The following is a 20,998-nucleotide window of genomic DNA, read 5'->3' as shown; positions in this document are numbered from 1 at the left end:
GCAAGGATCCTTCGCTGGGCGGAGAATCACGTGATAGCACTGTCAGCAGTATTCATCCCGGGCGTGGACAACTGGGAAGCAGACTTCCTCAGCAGACACGACCTTCACCCGGGAGAGTGGGGACTTCATCCAGAAGTTTTCCACATGCTATTAAACCGTTGGGTAAAACCAATGGTGGACATGATGGCGTCTCGCCTCAACAAAACACTGGACAGGTATTGCGCCAGGTCAAGAGATCCGCAGGCAATAGCTGTGGACGCGCTGGTAACACCTTGGGTGTACCAGTCGGTATATGTGTTTCCTCCTCTGCCTCTCATACCAAAGGTATTGAGGATTATACGGCAAAGAGGAGTAAGACTAGTGGCTCCGGATTGGCCAAGAAGGACTTGGTACCCGGAACTTCAAGAGATGGTCACGGACGATCCGTGGCCTCTACTTCTGAGAAGGGACCTGCTTCAGCAGGGTACTTGTTTTTTTTTCAAGACTTACCGCGGCTGCGTTTGACGGCATGGCGTTTGAATGCCAGATCCTAAAAGGAAAAGGCATTCCAGAAGAAGTCATTCCTACCTTGATAAAGGCAAGGAAGGAAGTCACCGCGAAGCATTATCGCCGTATTTGGCGAAAATATGTTGCGTGGTGCGAGCAGCGGAGTGCTCCGAGGGAGGAATTTCAACTGGGTCGTTTTCCTACATTTCCTGCAATCAGGATTGTCTATGGGTCTCAAATTGGGATCTATTAAGGTTCAAATTTCGGCCCTATCAATATTCTTCCAAAAAGAATTGGCCTCAGTCCCTGAGGTCCAGATTTTTATCAAAGGAGTACTGCATATACAGCCTCCTGTGGTGCCTAAGGTGGCACCGTGGGATCTAAATGTAGTTTTAGATTTCCTCAAATCCAATTGGTTTGAACCACTAAAGAATGTGGATTTGAAATATCTCACATGGAAAGTGACTATGTTACTGGCCCTGGCTTCGGCCGGGAGAGTATCTGAACTGGCGGCTTTGTTTTATAAAAGCCCTTATTTAATTTTCCATTCGACATAGGGCAGAGCTGCGGACGCGTCCGCATTTTCTCCCTAAGGTGGTATCAGCGTTTCACCTGAACCAGCCTATTGTAGTGCCTGCGGCTACAGACGACTTGAAGGACTCCAAGTTGTTGGACGTTGTCAGAGCCTTAAAAATATACATTTAAAGGACGGCTGGAGTCAGAAAATCTGACTCGCTGTTTATACTGTATGCACCCAACAAGTTGGGTGCACCTGCTTCTAAGCAGTCGATTGCTCGTTGGATTTGTAACAAAATTCAACTTGTACATTCTGTGGCAGGGCTGCCACAGCCTAAATCTGTTAAGGCCCATTCCGCAAGGAAGGTGGGCTCATCTTGGGCGGCTGCCCGAGGGGTCTCGGCATTACAACTCTGCCGAGCAGCTACGTGGTCAGGGGAGAACACGTTTGTAAATTTTTACAAATTTGATACCCTGGCAAAGGAGGACCTGGAGTTCTCTCATTCGGTGCTGCAGAGTCATCCGCACTCTCCCGCCCGTTTGGGAGCTTTGGTATAATCCCCATGGTCCTTTCAGGAACCCCAGCATCCACTTAGGACGATAGAGAAAATAAGAATTTACTTACCGATAATTCTATTTCTCGGAGTCCGTAGTGGATGCTGGGCGCCCATCCCAAGTGCGGATTATCTGCAATACTTGTACATAGTTATTGTTAACTAATTCGGGTTATTGTTTAGGAAGCCATCTTTCAGAGGCTCCTCTGTTATCATACTGTTAACTGGGTTTAGATCACAAGTTGTACGGTGTGATTGGTGTGGCTGGTATGAGTCTTACCCGGGATTCAAAATCCTCCCTTATTGTGTACGCTCGTCCGGGCACAGTACCTAACTGGAGTCTGGAGGAGGGTCATAGGGGGAGGAGCCAGTACACACCACCTGACCTGTAAAAGCTTTACTTTTGTGCCCTGTCTCCTGCGGAGCCGCTATTCCCCATGGTCCTTTCAGGAACCCCAGCATCCACTACGGACTCCGAGAAATAGAATTATCGGTAAGTAAATTCTTATTTTTCCTGAATCAGATAAATTAAATGAAGTGTGTGATGATGCGTGGGTTTCCCCCGATAGAAAATTATTGGCGGTATACCCTTTCCCGCCAGAAGTTAAGGCGCATTGGGAAACACCCCTCAGGGTGGATAAGGCGCTCACATGCTTATCAGAAAAATATCCTAAAAAGTATACACACACATGCTGGTGTTATACTGTGACCAGCGATCGCCTCAGCCTGGATGTGCAGAGCTGAGGTGGCTTGGTCGGATTCCCTGACTAAAAATATTGATACCCTTGACAGGGACAGTATTTTATTGACTATAGAGCATTTAAAGGATGCATTTCTATATATACGAGATGCGCAGAGGGATATTTGCACTCTGGCATCAAGAGTAAATGCGATGTCCATATCTGCAAGAAGATGTTTATGGACACGACAGTGGTCAGGGGATGCAGATTCCAAACGGCACAAAGATGTATTGCCGTATAAAAGGGGAGGAGTTATTTGGGGTCGGTCCATGGGACCTGGTGGCCACGGCAACTGCTGGAAGATCCACCGTTTTTTACCCTAAGTCACATCTCTGCAGAAAAAGACACCGTCTTTTCAGCCTCAGTCTTTTCGTCCCTATAAGATATCTGCACAGGGATAGAGGAAAGGGAAGAAGACTGCAGCAGGCAGCCCATTCCCAGTAACAGAAGCCCTCCACCGCTTCTACTAAGTTCTCAGCATGACGCTGGGACCGTACAGGACCCCTGGATCCTACAAGTAGTATCAAAGGGGCACAGATTGGAATGTCGAGGCGTTTCCCCCCTCGCAGGTTCCTGTAGTCTGCTGTACCAATGTCCCCCTCCGACAGGGAGGCAGTATTGAAAACAATTCACAAGCTGTATTCCCAGCAGGTGATAATAAAATTACCCCTCCTACAACAAGGAAAGGGGTATTGTTCCACACTATAGGGTGGTACTGAAGCCAGAAGGCTAGGTGAGACCGATTCTAAATCTGAAAAATTTGAACACTTACAAGGGTTCAAATCCAGATGGAGTCACTCAGAGCAGTGATAGCGAACTGGGAACAAGGGGACTATATGGTGTCCCGGGACATCAGGGATGCTAACCTCCATGTCCCAAAATTTGCTTTTCTCACCAAGGGTACCTCAGGTTCGTGGTACAGAACTGTCACTATCAGTTTCAGACGATGCCGTTGGAGTGTCCAAGGCACCCCGGGTCTTTACCAAGGTAATGACCGAAATGAGGATTCGTCTTCAAAGAAAATGGACGACCTCCTGATAAGAACAAGGTCCAGAGAACAGTTGGAGGTCGGAGTAGCACTATCTCAAGTAGTTCTACGACAGCACGGGTGGATTCTAAATATTCCAAAACCGCAGTTGTTCCGACGACACGTCTGCTGGTCCTAGGGATGATTCTGGACACAGTCCAGGAAAAGGGTGTTTCTCCCAGAGGAGAAAGCCAGGGAGTTATCCGAGCTAATCGGGATCCTCCTAAAACCAGGAAAAGTGTCAGTGCATCATTGCACAAGAGTCCTGGTAAAAAATGGTGGCTTATTACGAAGCGCTTCCATTCGGCAGATTTCACGCAAGAACTCTTCAGTGGGATCTGCTGGACAAATGGTCCGGATCGCATCTTCAGATGCATCAGCGGATAACCCTATATCCAAGGACAAGGGTGTCTCTCCTGTGGTGATTACAGAGTGCTCATCTTCTAGAGGGCCGCAGATTCGGCATTCAGGATTGGATGCTGGTAACCACGGAGGCCAGCCTGAGAGGCTGGGGAGCAGTCACACAGGGAAAAAATTTCCAGGGAGTGTGATCAAGTCTGGAGAATTCTCTCCACATAAATATACTGGAGCTAAGAGCAAATTTGTAATGCTATAAGCTTAGCAAGGCCTCTGCTTCAAGGTCAGCCGGTATTGATCCAGTGGGATAACATCACGGCAGTCGCCCACGTAAACAGATAGGGCGGCATAAGAAGCAGGAGGGCAGTGGTCAAAACTGCAAGGATTTTTCGCTAGACGGAAAATCATGTGATAGCACTGTCAGCAGTGTTCATTCCGGGAGTGGACGACTGGGAAGCAGACTTCCTCAGCAGGCACGACCTCCACCCGGGAGAGTGGGAACTTCATCGGGAAGTTTTCCGCATGATTGTGAACCGTTGGGAAAGACCAAAGGTGGAAATGATGGCGTCCCGCCCGAACAAAAAACGGGACAGGTATTGCGCCAGGTCACGAGACCTTCAGGCGATAGCTGTGGACGTCCTGGTAACACCGTGGGTGTAACAGTCGGTGTATGTGTTCCCTCTTCTGCTTCTCATAACCAAGGTATTGAGAATTATAAGACGTAGAGGAGTACGAACTATACTCGTGGCTCCGGATTGGCCAAGAGGGACTTGGTACCCGGAACTTCAAGAGATGCTCACAGAGGACTAATGGCCTCGGGAGCTAAGATGGGATTTGCTTTCAGCAAGAACCATGTCTGTTCCAAGAGGAACCGTGGCATCTGCCTCTAAGAAAGGACCTGCTCCAGCGGGGACCTTGTCTGTTCCAAGACTTACCGCGACTGCGTTTGACGGCATGGCGGTTGAACGCCGGATCCTAAGGGAAAAGGCATTCCGGAAGAAGTCATACCTACCCTGGTCAAAGCCAGGAAGGAGGTGACCGCACAACGTTATCACCACATGTGGTGAAAATATGTTGCGTGGGTGAGGCCAGGAAGGCCCCACGAAAAAATTTCAACTAGGTCGATTTCTGCACTTCCTGAAAACAGGAGTGTCTATGAGCCTCAAATTGGGGTCCATTAAGGTTCAAGTTTCGGCCCTGTAGATTTTCTTCCAGAAAAAATTGGCTTCAATTCCTGAAGTCCAGACGTTTGTCAAGGGAGTATTGCATATACAGCCCCTTGTGTGCCTCCAGTGGCACCGTGGGATCTCAACGTAGTGTTGGGATTCCTCAAATCATATTGGTTTGAACCGATCAAATCTGTGGATTTGAAATATCTCACATGGAAAGGGACCATGTTGTGGCCCTGGCCTCAGCCAGGCGATTGTCAGAATTGGGGGCTTTGTCTTAAAAAAAGCTCATATTTGTTTTTCCATTCGGACAGGGCAGAACTGCGGACTCGTCCCCAGTTTCTTCCTAAGGTGGTGTCAGCGTTTCGCCTGAAACAACATATTGTGGTGCCTGCGGCTACTAGGGACTTGGAGGACTCCAAGTTGCTAGACGTTGTCGGGGCCCTAAAAAAAAAAATATATATATATATATATATATATATATATATATATATATATATATATATATATATATATATATATATATATATATTTCCAGGACGGCTGGAGTCAGAAAGTCTGACTTGCTGTTTATATTGTATGCACCCCAAAAGATGGGTGCTCCTGCTTCTAAGCAGACTATTGCTCGTTGGATTTGTAGTACAATTCAGCTTGCACAGTCTGTGGCAGGCCTGCCACAGCCAAAATCTGTCAATGCCCATTCCACAAGGAAGGTGGGCTCATCTTGGGCGGATGCCCGAGGGGGTCTCGGCTTTAAAATTTTGCCGAGCAGCTACGTGGTCAGGGGGGAACACGTTTGTAAAATTCTACAAATTTGATACCCTGGCTGAGGAGGACCTGGAGTTCTCTCATTCGGTGCTGCAGAGTCACCCGCACTCTCCCGCCCGTTTGGGAGCTTTGGTATAATCCCCATGGTCCTGACGGAGTCCCCAGCATCCACTAGGACGTTAGAGAAAATAAGATTTTACTTACCGATAAATCTATTTCTCGTAGTCCGTAGTGGATGCTGGGCGCCCATCCCAAGTGCGGATTGTCTGCATTACTTGTACATAGTTATTGTTACAAAAATCGGGTTATTATTGTTGTGAGCCATCTTTTTTAGAGGCTACTTCATTGTTATCATACTGTTAACTGGGTTCAGATCACAAGTTGTACGGTGTGATTGGTGTGGCTGGTTTGGGTCTTACCCGGGATTCAAGATCCTTCCTTATTGTGTACGCTCGTCCGGGCACAGTACCTAACTGAGGCTTGGAGGAGGGTCATAGGGGGAGGAGCCAGTACACACCATGTGATCCTAAAAGCTTGCTTTTGTGCCCTGTCTCCTGCGGAGCCGCTATTCCCCATGGTCCTGACGGAGTCCCCAGCATCCACTACGGACTACGAGAAATAGATTTATCGGTAAGTAAAATCTTATTTTTTTTTTACTTTACTTTACTGCCAAATGCAAGCCAGGCCCATTATCTCTCTCCACTTTATCTGTCTCCGGGGGCGATTCAGTTGTTTTATTGCAACCGCTAGCAATGGGCGTCTGACAGCAGCTATTCACTTGTTCGGGCGCAACTGCATGAGTTCTGCGCCGCAGCAAAAATCAGCAAAAAGTTGGCTGTTTGTGCACGCTACACAGGACTTTGCATTTGGATGTAACAAGCGCAATAAGTCCTCCTCAATCGGCAAGACAATGGAATTGCTTCTTCAGGCTCCCTTATTGTGGCTTAAAAAACGGTTGAATCGCCTCCTCTCAGCTTTGATAAATCTCCTAAGAAAGAAGGAATGTGACTTTTACAAAATAAACACACTGTGCCCACTGATGTATAGAGCATCGGATGGTACACCCTTTCGGGTGCGCATACACCATGCCAGCTCTGCTGGGTATAGTGTCATGGTGAAACCGGCTCAAAAATTTGCCCAGGACTCAGTGTATTGTGGGAGTAATTCAGAGTTGATCGCAGCAGCAAATTTGTTAGCAGTTGGGCAAAACCATGTGCACTGCAGGGGGGGGGGGGGGGGGGCAGACATAACATTTGCAGAGAGAGTTAGATGTGGGTGGGTCATAGTGTTTCTGTGCAGGGTAAATACTGTCTGCTTTAATTTACACTGCAATTTAGATTTCAGTTTGAACACACCCCACCCAAATCTAACTCTCTCTGCACATGTTATATCTGCCCCCCCTGCACTGCACATGGTTTTGCCCAACTGCTCACAAATTTTGCTGCTGCGATCAACTCTGAATTGGGCCCATTGTACGCAGTGGACACACAAGCTGCACAGGTTGCTAGTACATCTGGATTCGGTCCTCACTGAATTAAGGTGAGCACGTTGGTTATAAGGAAGGAGAACATCTGAAGTTTCATGTGATTTTATTGTGGGTTTTATATACAGTATATAAAGGGGTCAGCATATAGGAACAGTGATTGGTGGCCTTCCCACTGTCATTTAATTGTTCTGTATTGAAAGGGATGTGACGCCAGGGTGGGACCCTTGCTGATGGACCGAAAGTGCAGGTTACACAAATTCTGCTTTTCTTGAGGTAATAGTTTTGCCCCAGCACTGACTTACTGAAGCCCTGCAGCGGCTGTAAAGGTATATTTATGGTCACAGGTGGTTCATTACTTTGTCTTTTGGGAGGGGTGATCCTACCCTTGTGAGGCTGTACAGGCAGGTCATGCGTACGTGTTATAACCTGTTCAGCATGAGTTGAGGGTATAATCATTTCTGCAATTCCTGGTTGGCCATTGATCATTGCTTGACTAGGCTCCTTTTTTTGAGTTTATTACTCGTTAATGTATGAAATGATAATTGGGGGCTAAATCAATGGCGTATGTATTGCTGTATGGCTTATGGCCAGTAATATGGATTTTCTCTTTCATCCACTAGGGGACACTGGAGCATTCTGAGACAGTAGGGGTGTGAAGCCTGCAACCAGAGGTGTGGCACAATCTAAAATTATTATTGTCTACACAGCCAGCTCCTCCCCCTTCACATCCCTCCTCCCTCAGTTTGGAAAATTGTGCCTAGGAGGTAACAGGCACTGAAGGGAGCTCCATGCTCCATTACAGAAAAGGAGGCTGCGTCAACCTAATGAAAGGGGGGACAAAGTCTTCACATTAGAGAGACAATGATCCCTACTAAAGGGGATCTGCATCTCTCCTCAGAAAATCCAGATGCAGTCAGCAGTTAGTGAGTACTGGTTATATAAAGGGGTCTGGTCATAACAGGATTCACTGTTTTTAATAACTATAGTCTGAGGCTACATAGGCCCCGGCCGAAGAGAGCTTTTACAGCTCGCATGGCTTATCTCCTGACTCCGGCGTACAGGGTCATAGGAACAAGCCCCGATCGGCCACCCAATATGTTAATTCAGCCGCGCAACGGCTTTCTTTAAAGACCTTCCCCGTTCTCCCACGGCCAGCTCTTCACTGAGAGCACCGCTCGCCCCCCTCCCACCGCATATCAGAGAGGAAGCTATGTCCTGCTGCACGTCCCCTCCCGCCACCAGCGCACAGCGGGGCGCGGAGGGCTGGGAGAGTCAGAGTGAAGTAGATAAAAACTGCATGACAGCGCAGCGTCTCCCGCTCTCCTCACTCCGGGCAGCGGATTACAGCCGTAGGCAGCCCCGGTGCATTCTCTGAGCTGCGGCCACGATCTCCAACTGGAGGGGTCCAGCGGACACTGATCACTCCCTCCTCCCGCACAGGGGCGCTATAGAGGGGCTGTTTGTTAGAGCACTGGAAGGGGCGCTGGGGGACATTTAATTATGTTAACAATATATTTCAGTAGCGGCCATCTTTAATATATGAGGCGCCAAGGTGCTGAGAAGGGGAAGCTATACGCCCCCTTTAGTGGAGCCATACTCCTGACCAGTTAGAACAGGGGGAGGGTTTTTTAGTATTGCTCCCTCTACTGCTGCTTGTACTGAAGGATTTTCCATGTGTTTTTACACAAACATGTTTATACCTTATATTTTCAAGGGACTTCTAATACATAGATCCTGTGGAAAATAATTACAATTTATATTTTCAAAGGAATTCTATTGCAAAGATCCTGACGAAACTACACAGAAGGCGGATACCAACTCTAACATCGTAGCTGATTACGGTTAGAGTGTGAGGGTTGCGGATAGACTGGTGTTTTAATTTTTTTATTTATTTTTTATTTTTTTATATACATTTATTTCGTCCTACTCCTTTTCTACCTAAAGAAGGGAAAAGTACTTTCAGCCGTATCCGATACCTTCGCTTCCGTCATCTCTCACAGGCTTTCTCTTCCTCGTTTTAAAGGGTGAAAGCGCTGCGTAATACCCTGGTGACGGGGTTACACAACATGTCTAAAGCACCAACCAAGAAATCCAGGACCTGTTCTGTTGGTACGAAATGTAACAAGGAGAGCACGTGGGTTGGCAGCTCCGGGGTGTGTGACTCCTGCTTAGACAAGAACGCTCCACCTGAGAGCAGTGCTCTCGCTAGGTCATGACAACCTAGCAAATAGAATCTCCAAGGAGATGGCAGAATCACGCAAGCAGCAATCGGAATGGGCTGCTGGATTCTCTAAGACGATGGAGGAATCTCTCATCAGGTTAACGCCACCCGCACAGAAACGAATGTGCGCAAGGCAGTTAAAAGAAGGTGAGTTAATTGATTCTAAACTGGACGCCGATTTTCCGGAAGAGACAGCAATCTCAGGTCTTGAGTCCTTAATTGATGCGGTGAAAGAGATCCTGCACTTTAAAGGAGTAAAGAAGCCGAAAGAATTCGACTTGTTCAAATCCCAAAAGCCGCGTTCAGTAGTGTTTCCCATTCCTAAATCCCTCCAATCTCAAATGGAGGAGGCTTGGAAACAACCTGCCAAACGCTTTCAATTTCCGAAAAGGTTTCAAATAACTTATCCCCTACCTAAGGGTGTAATGGATAAGTGGGAGACTGCACCAGTAGTGGATGCTCCCCTAGGTAGGTTGTCGAAGAAGACAATCTTACCAATACCTAATGTAACTACTTTAAAGGATGCTTCAGATCGTAAGGTTGACACAGCTTTAGAGTAAATTTTCGTAGCAGCAGGTGCAGCACAGACACCTGCAATTGTCTGTGCTTGGGTCAACAAGGCCATGGGAGCATGGTCTGGATGTATTGTACAGGCTATTGAGGAGGAAAATAGCTTAGAAGAGATTACTCAACTGATGGAACACATTCGAAGAATCTGCTTCATACTTGTGTCAAGCCTCAAAATATATTAGCAGGATAGCATTGCGCATCTCTGCATCGGCCATATCGGCTAGACGGATTTTATGGCTCAGAGAATGGTAAGGAGACTCTGAATTCAAGCAGGCGGTAGAATCCATCCCCTTTGGGGGAGAGATGCTTTTCCGTCCAGAGTTGGACAAGTGGATTTCACAGGCTACAGCAGGGAAATCCGCCTTTCTTGCCTACTCCTTATACGAGAGTTGCTCTACAGGCTAGGAGAGGTTATTCGGGACCAGCGTTTCATTCATTTAGACCGCAGTCCTTTCGTGCCCGAGGAAGAGGTTTTGGTGCACGTGGAGCCAGAGGTAGAGGCCGTTCACAGGCAAATACCGGAAAGCAGGATTTACCTGCTGACAGGAACGTGGCATGACGGTCTCCCAGCTTACCTGGTGTCCCCCTTGGTGGGTGTGCGTCTGGAGGGTTTTCAGGACATCTGGGCCAAAACCTCACCAGGACTTTGTCTAAACAACATAATCTCCCAGGGGTACAAACTGGATTTTCAACAGAGACCTCACAGTCCGTTTTTTTACAACGGGATTGCCTCGGTGCCCTCAGAAAACAAAAGCCCTACTGCTAGCGATCCAAAAATTGCTACAGTCAGAGGTCATTATTCCAGTTCCTGCCTCTCAAAGAGGAACGGGGTTCTATTCCAGTCGTCTTGTCGTGCCAAAGCCGGAGTCATTACAGGTTTGTAACGAGACGAGTTCATAGTATCCATGGACATAAAGGATGTATACCTGCATATCCCAATTTGGACTCCTCACCAAACTTACTTAAGGTTTGCACTGGTGAAGGATCACTACCAATTCAGAGCTCTACCATTCAATCTGTCGTCTGCTCCGAGAATCTTTACGAAGGTCATGGCGATAATGGTTGCAGGATTGAGACTGTTGGGGGTCACGATAATACCTTATCTAGATCTACTTATCAAGGTTTCTCTCAGGAACAGCTGATAAAGGACGCTCGGACATCTCATCAATTTCTCATTCGACATGGGTGGATTGTGAATTTCCAGAAATACAATCTCATGCCAACCCATCATCTTGGACACGGTACAATTGAGAGTATTCCTACCAGAAAACAAGGTCCAAGACCTACAGAGATTAGTGGCTCAGGTACTGAGGACACAAACAGTTTCTCTACACCTCTGTGTGCAACTTCTCGGGAAGATGGTGGCGTCGTTCGACGCTCTCCAGTATGGCAGCCTTCATTCCCAACCATTCCAGATGACCCTCATTGTTCAGAGAGCAGGGTCGCACTGGCTTCTACGTCCAAGAATCCAACTTCCACCGTGCACACGAACCTCCTTGATTTGGTGGTTGTTGCACCAGAATCTCACAGCAGGCAAGAAAGAAAAAAAAGCGGCATTTGGGATTGGAGGATCCTGACAACGGACGCCAGTCTCAGAGATTGGGGTGCCATCCTAGCCGAACATCAGTTTCAGGGCAGATGGACGTTACAGGAGAGCACTCTAACCATCAACATTCTAGAACTGAGAGCTGTTTTACAATGCGCTTCTCTTATCCAAAGCCCTGGTCCTGGGTCGACACTTAAAGATACAGTCGGACAATGTCACGACGGCGGCTTACATAAGCCGTCAGGGAGGAACAAAGAGCAGGATGGCGTTCACTGAAGGCACAAAGATCTTGCTGGGGGCAGACAGGCGAAACGTCATCCTCTCGGCAGTGTTAAATCCAGGTGTGGAGAACTGGGAAGCGGATTATCTCAGTCGCTAGGACATGCATCCAGGAGTGTGGTGCCTACACCCACAGATTTTCGACATGGTGGTGGTGAGATGAGGTCTACCTCAAGGTAGTCCTCATGGCGTCTCGGCAAAACTATCAGCTGCCCAGATATGTGTCCAGGACAAGAGATCCAGCAGCAGACGGAGTGGACGCATTAACACTTCCTTGGTGTTACAGGAGGGTGTACATTTTTCCACCCTTCCCCCTTGTACCCAGGGTCCTGAAAAGGTTGAAACGAGAGCGAGTATGGGCGATTCTAATCGCACCAGATTGGCCCCGCGAATGTTGGTATTCAGACCTGCGAGTTTGCTAGCGGAAGATCCTTGGCAGTTACCTCAGAGAGAGGACATGCCGTCTCAGGGACCGTTCCACCCAGACCTGCACAGGCTGCATTTCACGGCATGATTATTGAAACCCGGATCTTACGGAACAGAGGAATTCCACGAACGGCCATTCCTAAGATATTTGCCGCTCGGAAGCCGGTAACAGCCATGCACTACTACAAGATTTGGCAGAGGTACATGGACTGATGTCAAGACCGTGGGTGGAATTTGGAGAACTTCCACTTATCCGGACTTCTACTCTACCTTCAGGACAGTCTGGATGTAGGACTGAGGCTGAGCTCTCTAAAGGTTCAAGATTCGGCTCTCTTATCCTATTTCAACAGCGGTTAGCATCCTTGCCAGCGGTTCACATCGTTTTACAAGGGTTTCTGAGGAGGCAGCCCCCTTTTCGTCATCCTACTGCACCATGGCACTTAAATTTGGTGTTGGAATTTTTGAAATCGCATACTTTTGAGCCGTTAGCAAGAACAGACCTGTAATATCTCTCTTGGAAGGTCACATTATTGCTTGCCTTGGCTTCGGCCAGGCGGGTTTCTGAGTTGGGCACCTTATCGTGTAAGTGTCCCTTTTTAATTTTTCATGAGGATAGTGCAGAACTCTGCACAAGAGCAGATTTCCTTCCTAAGGTTGTTTCGGGGTTTCATGTAAACTAGCCAATTGTGGTCCCATCTTTCTAGGGTCTCTCAGATGGGGATGTGTCCTTGGATGTTGTCCGAGCTTTACGGGTATACGTGCAAGTTATGTCGTCCTTCAGAAAGTCGGTCCATTTGTTTGTTTTGTAGGATGGGCCTAAGAAGGGTTGGCCAGCATCTAAGCAGTCTTTGTCTAGATGGATTAGACTTGCCATACGGCTAGCTTATATTTCCTGTGGAAAACAGGTTCCAGTTCAGTCGGGTGCACATACCACCCGATCAGTGGGTGCCTCATGGGCGGCTGCCAGAGGTGTTTCCACTACTCAACTTTGCAGAGTGGCGACGTGGTCCTCAACCCACATGTTCGAGAAATTTTACAAGTTTGATACCTTTGCGTCCGAAGATTCTAAGTTCGGACGTTTCGTTTTGCAGGCCACCGACAGCACTCCCTCCCTGAGGGATAACTTTGGGACGTCCCCTACTGTCTCAGAATGCTCCAGTGTCCCCTAGTGGATGAAAGAGAAAAGAGGATTTTGGTACTCACCGATAAATCCATTTCTCTGAATCCTCTAGGGGACACTGGACGCCCGCCTCGGTGCTGTCGGCCTGCTGTGTTTAAAGTTCTTGTTCACGCAGTTCGTACAAACAGCATTGGTTTTTCAATTAAGAGTTTCTGGGATGCTGTTTGCTATGTTGTACAGTTTGGTTCCTCGCCTGGTGCTCTAGTATCATGTCCTATTCTCTCAGTCAAATTTTCCAAACTGAGGGAGGAGGGATGTGAAGGGGGGGAGGAGCTGGCTGTGCAGACAATGCTAATTTTAGATTGAGCCACACCTCCGGTTGCAGGCTTCACACCCCTACTGTCTCAGAATGCTCCAGTGTCCTCTAGAGGATTCAGAGAAATGGATTTGTCGGTAAGTACCAAAATCCTCTTTTTGCATTGTACCTGATTGTTAGCTTTATATGTTGCAGATTATTCCAGATTCTGGATGGAGATAACATACAGAAACTATTTAGAACATACAGCGGTTTAGAGTCCATGGCTCAAAAATTATCCCAGGACGTCACTTCTCTGAAAGATCAGCTGGCAGTTTCCAAGCAGGAACAGTCCCTTTTTATATCAAAGCTGGAAGCTAACCTGAAGGCGTTGCAAGATGTTATGTACCTGGATGGGAGTGAGCTAATGTTACAAACACCAGTAAGTTCTAAACACTGAAAAAACAGGTTCCTAGCACAATGGTTGAGCCCAATGCTTTGTCCGTCATCATGATTTTCTTTTATTGCTGTGTTTATTTATCCACTAAGGTCTGTCCTGTCTCCTACATGCATGTGTAATGGGAGCTTGGGTGCCTGCCGCCCCTCCAATGGCTCCCACTGCCAGGGAGACGTGACAGACCATTGCAAGTAAGGAGGACCCATTGGAAGGGAGGGGGTGAGACAGAAGGGAGCAGAGCACAGGAGGGAGGGTGTGAGACAGAAGGGGGCAGAGCACAGGAGGGAGGGGGTGAGACAGAAGGGGGCAGAGCACAGGAGGGAGGGGGTGAGACAGAAGGGGGCAGAGCACAGGAGGGAGGGGGTGAGACAGAAGGGGGCAGAGCACAGGAGGGAGGGGGTGAGACATAAGGAGGGAGGGGGTGAGACAGAAGGGGGCAGAGCACAGGAGGGAGGGGGTGAGACAGAAGGGGGCAGAGCACAGGAGGGAGGGGGTGAGACAGAAGGGGGCAGAGCACAGGAGGAGGGGGTGAGACAGAAGGGGGCAGAGTACAGGAGGAAGGGGGTGAGACAGAAGCGGGCAGAGCACAGGAGGGATGGGGTGAGAGAAGGGGGCAGAGCACAGGAGGAAGGGGGTGAGACAGAAGCGGGCAGAGCACAGGAGTGAGGGGGTGAGACAGAAGCGGGCAGAGCACAGGAGTGAGGGGGTGAGACAGAAGGGGGCAGAGCACAGGAGGGAGGGGGTGAGACAGAAGGGGGCAGAGCACAGGAGGGAGGGGGTGAGACAGAAGGGAGCAGAGCACAGGAGGGAGGGGGTGAGACAGAAGGGGGGAGAGCACAGGAGGGAGGGGGTGAGACAGAAGGGGGCAGAGCACAGGAGGGAGGTGGTGAGACAGAAGGGAGCAGAGCACAGGAGGAAGGGGGTGAGACAGAAGGGGGCAGAGCACAGGAGGGAGGGGGTGAGACAGAAGGGGGCAGAGCACAGGAGGGAGGGGGAGAGACAGAAGGGGGCAGAGCACAGGAGGGAGTTGGTGAGACAGAAGGGGGCAGAGCACAGGAGGGAGGGGGTGAGACAGAAGGGGGCAGAGCACAAGAGGGAGGGGGTGAGACAGAAGGGGGCAGAGCACAGGAGGGAGGGGGTGAGACAGAAGGGCAGAGCACAGGAGGGAGGGGGTGAGACAGAAGCGGACAGAGCACAGGAGGGAGGGGGTGAGACAGAAGGGGGCAGAGCACAAGAGGGAGGGGGTGAGACAGAAGGGGGCAGAGCACAGGAGGGAGGGGGTGAGACAGAAAGGCAGAGCACAGGAGGGAGGGGGTGAGACAGAAGGGGGCAGAGCACAGGAGGGAGGGGGTGAGACAGAAGGGGGCAGAGCACAGGAGGGAGGGGGTGAGACAGAAGGGGGCAGAGCACAGGAGGGAGGGGGTGAGACAGAAGCGGGCAGAGCACAGGAGGGACGGGGTGAGACAGAAGGGAGCAGAGCACAGGAGGGATGGGGTGAGACAGAAGGGGGCAGAGCACAGGAGGGAGGGGGTGAGACAGAAGAGGGCAGAGCACTGGAGGGAGGGGGTGAGACAGAAGGGGGAAGAGCACAGGAGGGAGGGGGTGAGACAGAAGGGGGCAGAGCACAGGAGGGAGGGGGTGAGACAGAAGGGGGCAGAGCACAGGAGTGAGGGGGTGAGACAGAAGGGGGCAGAGCGCAGTAGGGAGGGGGTGAGACAGAAGGGAGCAGAGCACAGGAGGGAGGGGGTGAGACAGAAGGGGGGAGAGCACAGGAGGGAGGGGGTGAGACAGAAGGGGGCAGAGCACAGGAGGGAGGTGGTGAGACAGAAGGGAGCAGAGCACAGGAGGGAGGGGGTGAGACAGAAGGGAGCAGAGCACAGGAGGGAGGGGGTGAGACAGAAGGGGGCAGAGCACAGGAGGGAGGGGGTGAGACAGAAGTGGGCAGAGCACAGGAGGGAGGGGGTGAGACAGAAGGGGGCAGAGCACAGGAGGGATGGGGTGAGACAGAAGGGGGCAGAGCACAGGAGGGATGGGGTGAGACAGAAGCGGGCAGAGCACAGGAGTGAGGGAGTGAGACAGAAGGGGGCAGAGCACAGGAGTGAGGGGGTGAGACAGAAGGGGGCAGAGCACAGGAGTGAGGGGGTGAGACAGAAGGGGGCAGAGCACAGTAGGGAGGGGGTGAGACAGAAGGGAGCAGAGCACAGGAGGGAGGGGGTGAGACAGAAGGGGGGAGAGCACAGGAGGGAGGGGGTGAGACAGAAGGGGGCAGAGCACAGGAGGGAGGGGGTGAGACAGAAGGGGGCAGAGCACAGGAGGGAGGGGGAGAGACAGAAGGGGGCAGAGCACAGGAGGGAGTTGGTGAGACAGAAGGGGGCAGAGCACAGGAGGGAGGGGGTGAGACAGAAGGGGGCAGAGCACAAGAGGGAGGGGGTGAGACAGAAGGGGGCAGAGCACAGGAGGGAGGGGGTGAGACAGAAGGGCAGAGCACAGGAGGGAGGGGGTGAGACAGAAGCGGACAGAGCACATGAGGGAGGGGGTGAGACAGAAGGGGGCAGAGCACAAGAGGGAGGGGGTGAGACAGAAGGGGGCAGAGCACAGGAGGGAGGGGGTGAGACAGAAGGGCAGAGCACAGGAGGGAGGGGGTGAGACAGAATGGGGCAGAGCACAGGAGGGAGGGGGTGAGACAGAAGGGGGCAGAGCACAGGAGGGAGGGGGTGAGACAGAAGGGGGCAGAGCACAGGAGGGAGGGGGTGAGACAGAAGGGAGCAGAGCACAGGAGGGAGGGGGTGAGACAGAAGCGGGCAGAGCACAGGAGGGACGGGGTGAGACAGAAGGGAGCAGAGCACAGGAGGGATGGGGTGAGACAGAAGGGGGCAGAGCACAGGAGGGAGGGGGTGAGACAGAAGGGGGCAGAGCACAGGAGGGGGCAGAGCACAGGAGGGAGGGGGTGAGACAGAAGGGGGCAGAGCACTGGAGGGAGGGGGTGAGACAGAAGGGGGAAGAGCACAGGAGGGAGGGGGTGAGACAGAAGGGGGCAGAGCACAGGAGGGAGGGGGTGAGACAGAAGGGGGCAGAGCACAGGAGGGAGGGGGTGAGACAGAAGCGGGCAGAGCACAGGAGGGAGGGGGTGAGACAGAAGGGGGCAGAGCACAGGAGGGAGGGGGTGAGACAGAAGGGGGCAGAGCACAGGAGGGAGGGGGTGAGACAGAAGGGAGCAGAGCACAGGAGGGAGGGGGTGAGACAGAAGGAGGGAGGGGGTGAGACAGAAGGGGGCAGAGCACAGGAGGGATGGGGTGAGACAGAAGGGGGCAGAGCACAGGAGGAAGGGGGTGAGACAGAAGCGGGCAGAGCACAGGAGTGAGGGGGTGAGACAGAAGCGGGCAGAGCACAGGAGTGAGGGGGTGAGACAGAAGGGGGCAGAGCACAGGAGGGAGGGGGTGAGACAGAAGGGGGCAGAGCACAGGAGGGAGGGGGTGAGACAGAAGGGAGCAGAGCACAGGAGGGAGGGGGTGAGACAGAAGGGGGGAGAGCACAGGAGGGAGGTGGTGAGACGGAAGGGAGCAGAGCACAGGAGGGAGGGGGTGAGACAGAAGGGGGCAGAGCACAGGAGGGAGGGGGAGAGACAGAAGGGGGCAGAGCACAGGAGGGAGTTGGTGAGACAGAAGGGGGCAGAGCACAGGAGGGAGGGGGTGAGACAGAAGGGGGCAGAGCACAAGAGGGAGGGGGTGAGACAGAAGGGGGCAGAGCACAGGAGGGAGGGGGTGAGACAGAAGGGCAGAGCACAGGAGGGAGGGGGTGAGACAGAAGCGGACAGAGCACAGGAGGGAGGGGGTGAGACAGAAGGGGGCAGAGCACAGGAGGGAGGGGGTGAGACAGAAGGGGGCAGAGCACAGGAGGGAGGGGGTGAGACAGAAGCGGGCAGAGCACAGGAGGGAGGGGGTGAGACAGAAGGGAGCAGAGCACAGGAGGGAGGGGGTGAGACAGAAGGGGGCAGAGCACAGGAGGGAGGGGGTGAGACAGAAGGGAGCAGAGCACAGGAGGGAGGGGGTGAGACAGAAGGGGGCAGAGCACAGGAGGGAGGGAGGGGGTGAGACAGAAGGGAGCAGAGCACAGGAGGGAGGGGGTGAGACAGAAGGGGGCAGAGCACAGGAGGGAGGGGGTGAGACAGAAGGGGGCAGAGCACAGGAGGGAGGGGGTGAGACAGAAGCGGGCAGAGCACAGGAGGGAGGGGTTGAGACAGAAGGGAGCAGAGCACAGGAGGGAGGGGGTGAGACAGAAGGGGGCAGAGCACAGGAGGGAGGGAGGGGGTGAGACAAGCGGGCAGAGCACAGGAGGGAGGGTGTGAGACAGAAGGGAGCAGAGCACAGGAGGGAGGGGGTGAGACAGAAGGGGGCAGAGCACAGGAGGGAGGGGGTGAGACAGAAGGGGCAGAGCACAGGAGGGAGGGGGTGAGACAGAAGGGGGCAGAGCACAGGAGGGGGCAGAGCAGTGCACGGCATGGCAGGACTTGGTGCAGAGAGAGGGCAGTACAGAGCTGGGGATGGAGTGGATCAGCAGTTAGAGGGAGTTGGTCGGGACACCAGAGGGTGGAGCAGTGAGCGATCGATAGCTTGATGGAGCAAATGTCAGGTTCTTTTACAAGAATATATCTATATATTGTAAGCCTATATTAAATATTGTACAGTTGTATCTACTATAGCGTAATCAAATTGTATATATAATATATAAGTAAAATTTACAGTAGTTGTCCACGGCATAGTAAGTTTGGGGGTGTAATAAGTTTCTATCTGATAAGACTGAGTGTAGTTATATTTGTTCAAAGAGTAGCTGATATTCTGATGTGTTGTAGAAATATTATATAATGAATAATTTTGTCTTTTTGTTGTTGTTTCTACTTCCAGGAGCTGTCCACTAATTTTCAGCATTTAAATTCCCAACTAGATAAATTAAACCAGATTTTACTGGAGGTTCTTGATGATCTGACCTTGAAGCGGAAGATTTTGCAGTCTAGCAAATGTGACCGGGTGGGGAAACTACTGTATGTGTACTTTTATCAGAATGAAAACCTTCTAAAGACTATTGTAGAGAACCTGGAGTCCCAGGCAGACATTCACCCCCCACAGCAATGACTCCGGGTCATACAGAGATGTAGTCATGTGCGACACATACTGTAGAGAACCTGGAGTCCCAGGCAGACATTCACCACCCACAGCAATGACTCCGGGTCATACAGAGATGTAGTCATGTGCGACACATACTGTAAAGAACCTGGAGTCCTGGGCAGACATTCACCACCCACAGCAATGACTCCGGGTCATACAGAGATGTAGTCATGTGCGACACATACTGTAAAGAACCTGGAGTCCTGGGCAGACATTCACCACCCACAGCAATGACTCCGGGTCATACAGAGATGTAGTCATGTGCGACACATACTGTAAAGAACCTGGAGTCCTGGGCAGACATTCACCACCCACAGCAATGACTCCGGGTCATACAGAGATGTAGTCATGTGCGACACATACTGTAAAGAACCTGGAGTCCCGGGCAGACATTCACCACCCACAGCAATGACTCCGGGTCATAAATTGTAGAAAATGATTTGCAATCTGCTTCATCTTTGTGCTTTTTAACACGCCTTTGAGAGGTTTTTAAACATTTATCACGATTACATACTGTACATATATATTTTAACATTTTCTCTGTATTTTATTAACTTTTTGTAAGATGTATAAATCAACTGTGATTGTTTTACATGAATGTATGTAGTAGCCTTCACTTCTCTTCATGAAAGGGACAGTAATACAGGTTGAGTATCCCATATCCAAAATGTTTGGGACCAGAAGTATTTTGGATATCGGATTTTCTCTGACGTCCTAGTGGATGCTGGGGACTCCGTCAGGACCATGGGGATTAGCGGCTCCGCAGGAGACAGGGCACAAAAATAAAGCTTTAGGATCAGGTGGTGTGCACTGGCTCCTCCCCCTATGACCCTCCTCCAAGCCTCAGTTAGGTTTTTGTGCCCGTCCGAGCAGGGTGCAATCTAGGTGGCTCTCCTAAAGAGCTGCTTAGAAAAAGTTTTTAGGTTTTTTATTTTACAGTGAGTCCTGCTGGCAACAGGCTTACTGCAACGAGGGACTTAGGGGAGAAGAAGTGAACTCACCTGCGTGCAGGATGGATTGGCTTCTTAGGCTACTGGACACCATTAGCTCCAGAGGGATCGAACACAGGCCCAGCCATGGAGTCCGGAGCCGCGCCGCCGACCCCCTTGCAGATGCCGAAAAGTGAAGAGGTCCAGAAACCGGCGGCAGAAGACTTTTCAGTCTTCATGAGGTAGCGCACAGCACTGCAGCTGTGCGCCATTGTTGTCACACACTTCACACCAGCGGTCACTGAGGGTGCAGGGCGCTGTGGGGGGCGCCCTGGGCAGCAATGAAATACCTATACTGGCTAAAAGATACATCGCATATAGCCCCTGGGGCTATATGAATGTATTTAACCCCTGCCAGGTCTCAGAAAAACGGGAGAAGAAGCCCGCCGAAAAGGGGGCGGGGCCTATTCTCCTCAGCACACAGCGCCATTTTCCCTCACAGAAATGCTGGTGGGAAGGCTCCCAGGCTCTCCCCTGCACTGCACTACAGAAACAGGGTTAAAACAGAGAGGGGGGGCACTTATTTGGCGATATGATTATATATATTAAGATGCTATAAGGGAAAAACACTTATATAAAGGTTGTCCCTGTATAATTATAGCGTTTTGGTGTGTGCTGGCAAACTCTCCCTCTGTCTCTCCAAAGGGCTAGTGGGGTCCTGTCCTCTATCAGAGCATTCCCTGTGTGTGTGCTGTGTGTCGGTACGTGTGTGTCGACATGTATGAGGACGATGTTGGTGAGGAGGCGGAGCAATTGCCTGTAATGGTGATGTCACTCTCTAGGGAGTCGACACCGGAATGGATGGCTTATTTAAGGAATTACGTGATAAT

The 20,998-nt window shown here is 51.0% G+C and overlaps 1 protein-coding gene across 2 annotated transcripts in view; it reads left to right on the top strand.

Moving 5' to 3' along the window:
* HAUS3 (HAUS augmin like complex subunit 3) overlaps window positions 1–20,798 on the top strand; it is an 82,217-nt gene extending 61,419 nt beyond the window's left edge. For both annotated transcript variants that reach the window (XM_063924764.1, XM_063924760.1), the window contains exons 4-5: window positions 13,777–14,002; window positions 18,919–20,798. In XM_063924764.1, the coding sequence (XP_063780834.1) occupies window positions 13,777–14,002; window positions 18,919–19,146 (454 nt within the window). In that variant the 3' untranslated portion in view covers window positions 19,147–20,798. The remainder of the gene's footprint in view (window positions 1–13,776; window positions 14,003–18,918) is intronic.
* Window positions 20,799–20,998: the final 200 nt, after the last annotated feature.

This window comes from Pseudophryne corroboree, chromosome 1 (genome assembly GCF_028390025.1).
Source record: "Pseudophryne corroboree isolate aPseCor3 chromosome 1, aPseCor3.hap2, whole genome shotgun sequence".
NCBI classification, from domain to species: domain Eukaryota; kingdom Metazoa; phylum Chordata; class Amphibia; order Anura; family Myobatrachidae; genus Pseudophryne; species Pseudophryne corroboree.
This window is presented reverse-complemented; position numbering and strand designations above follow the sequence as displayed.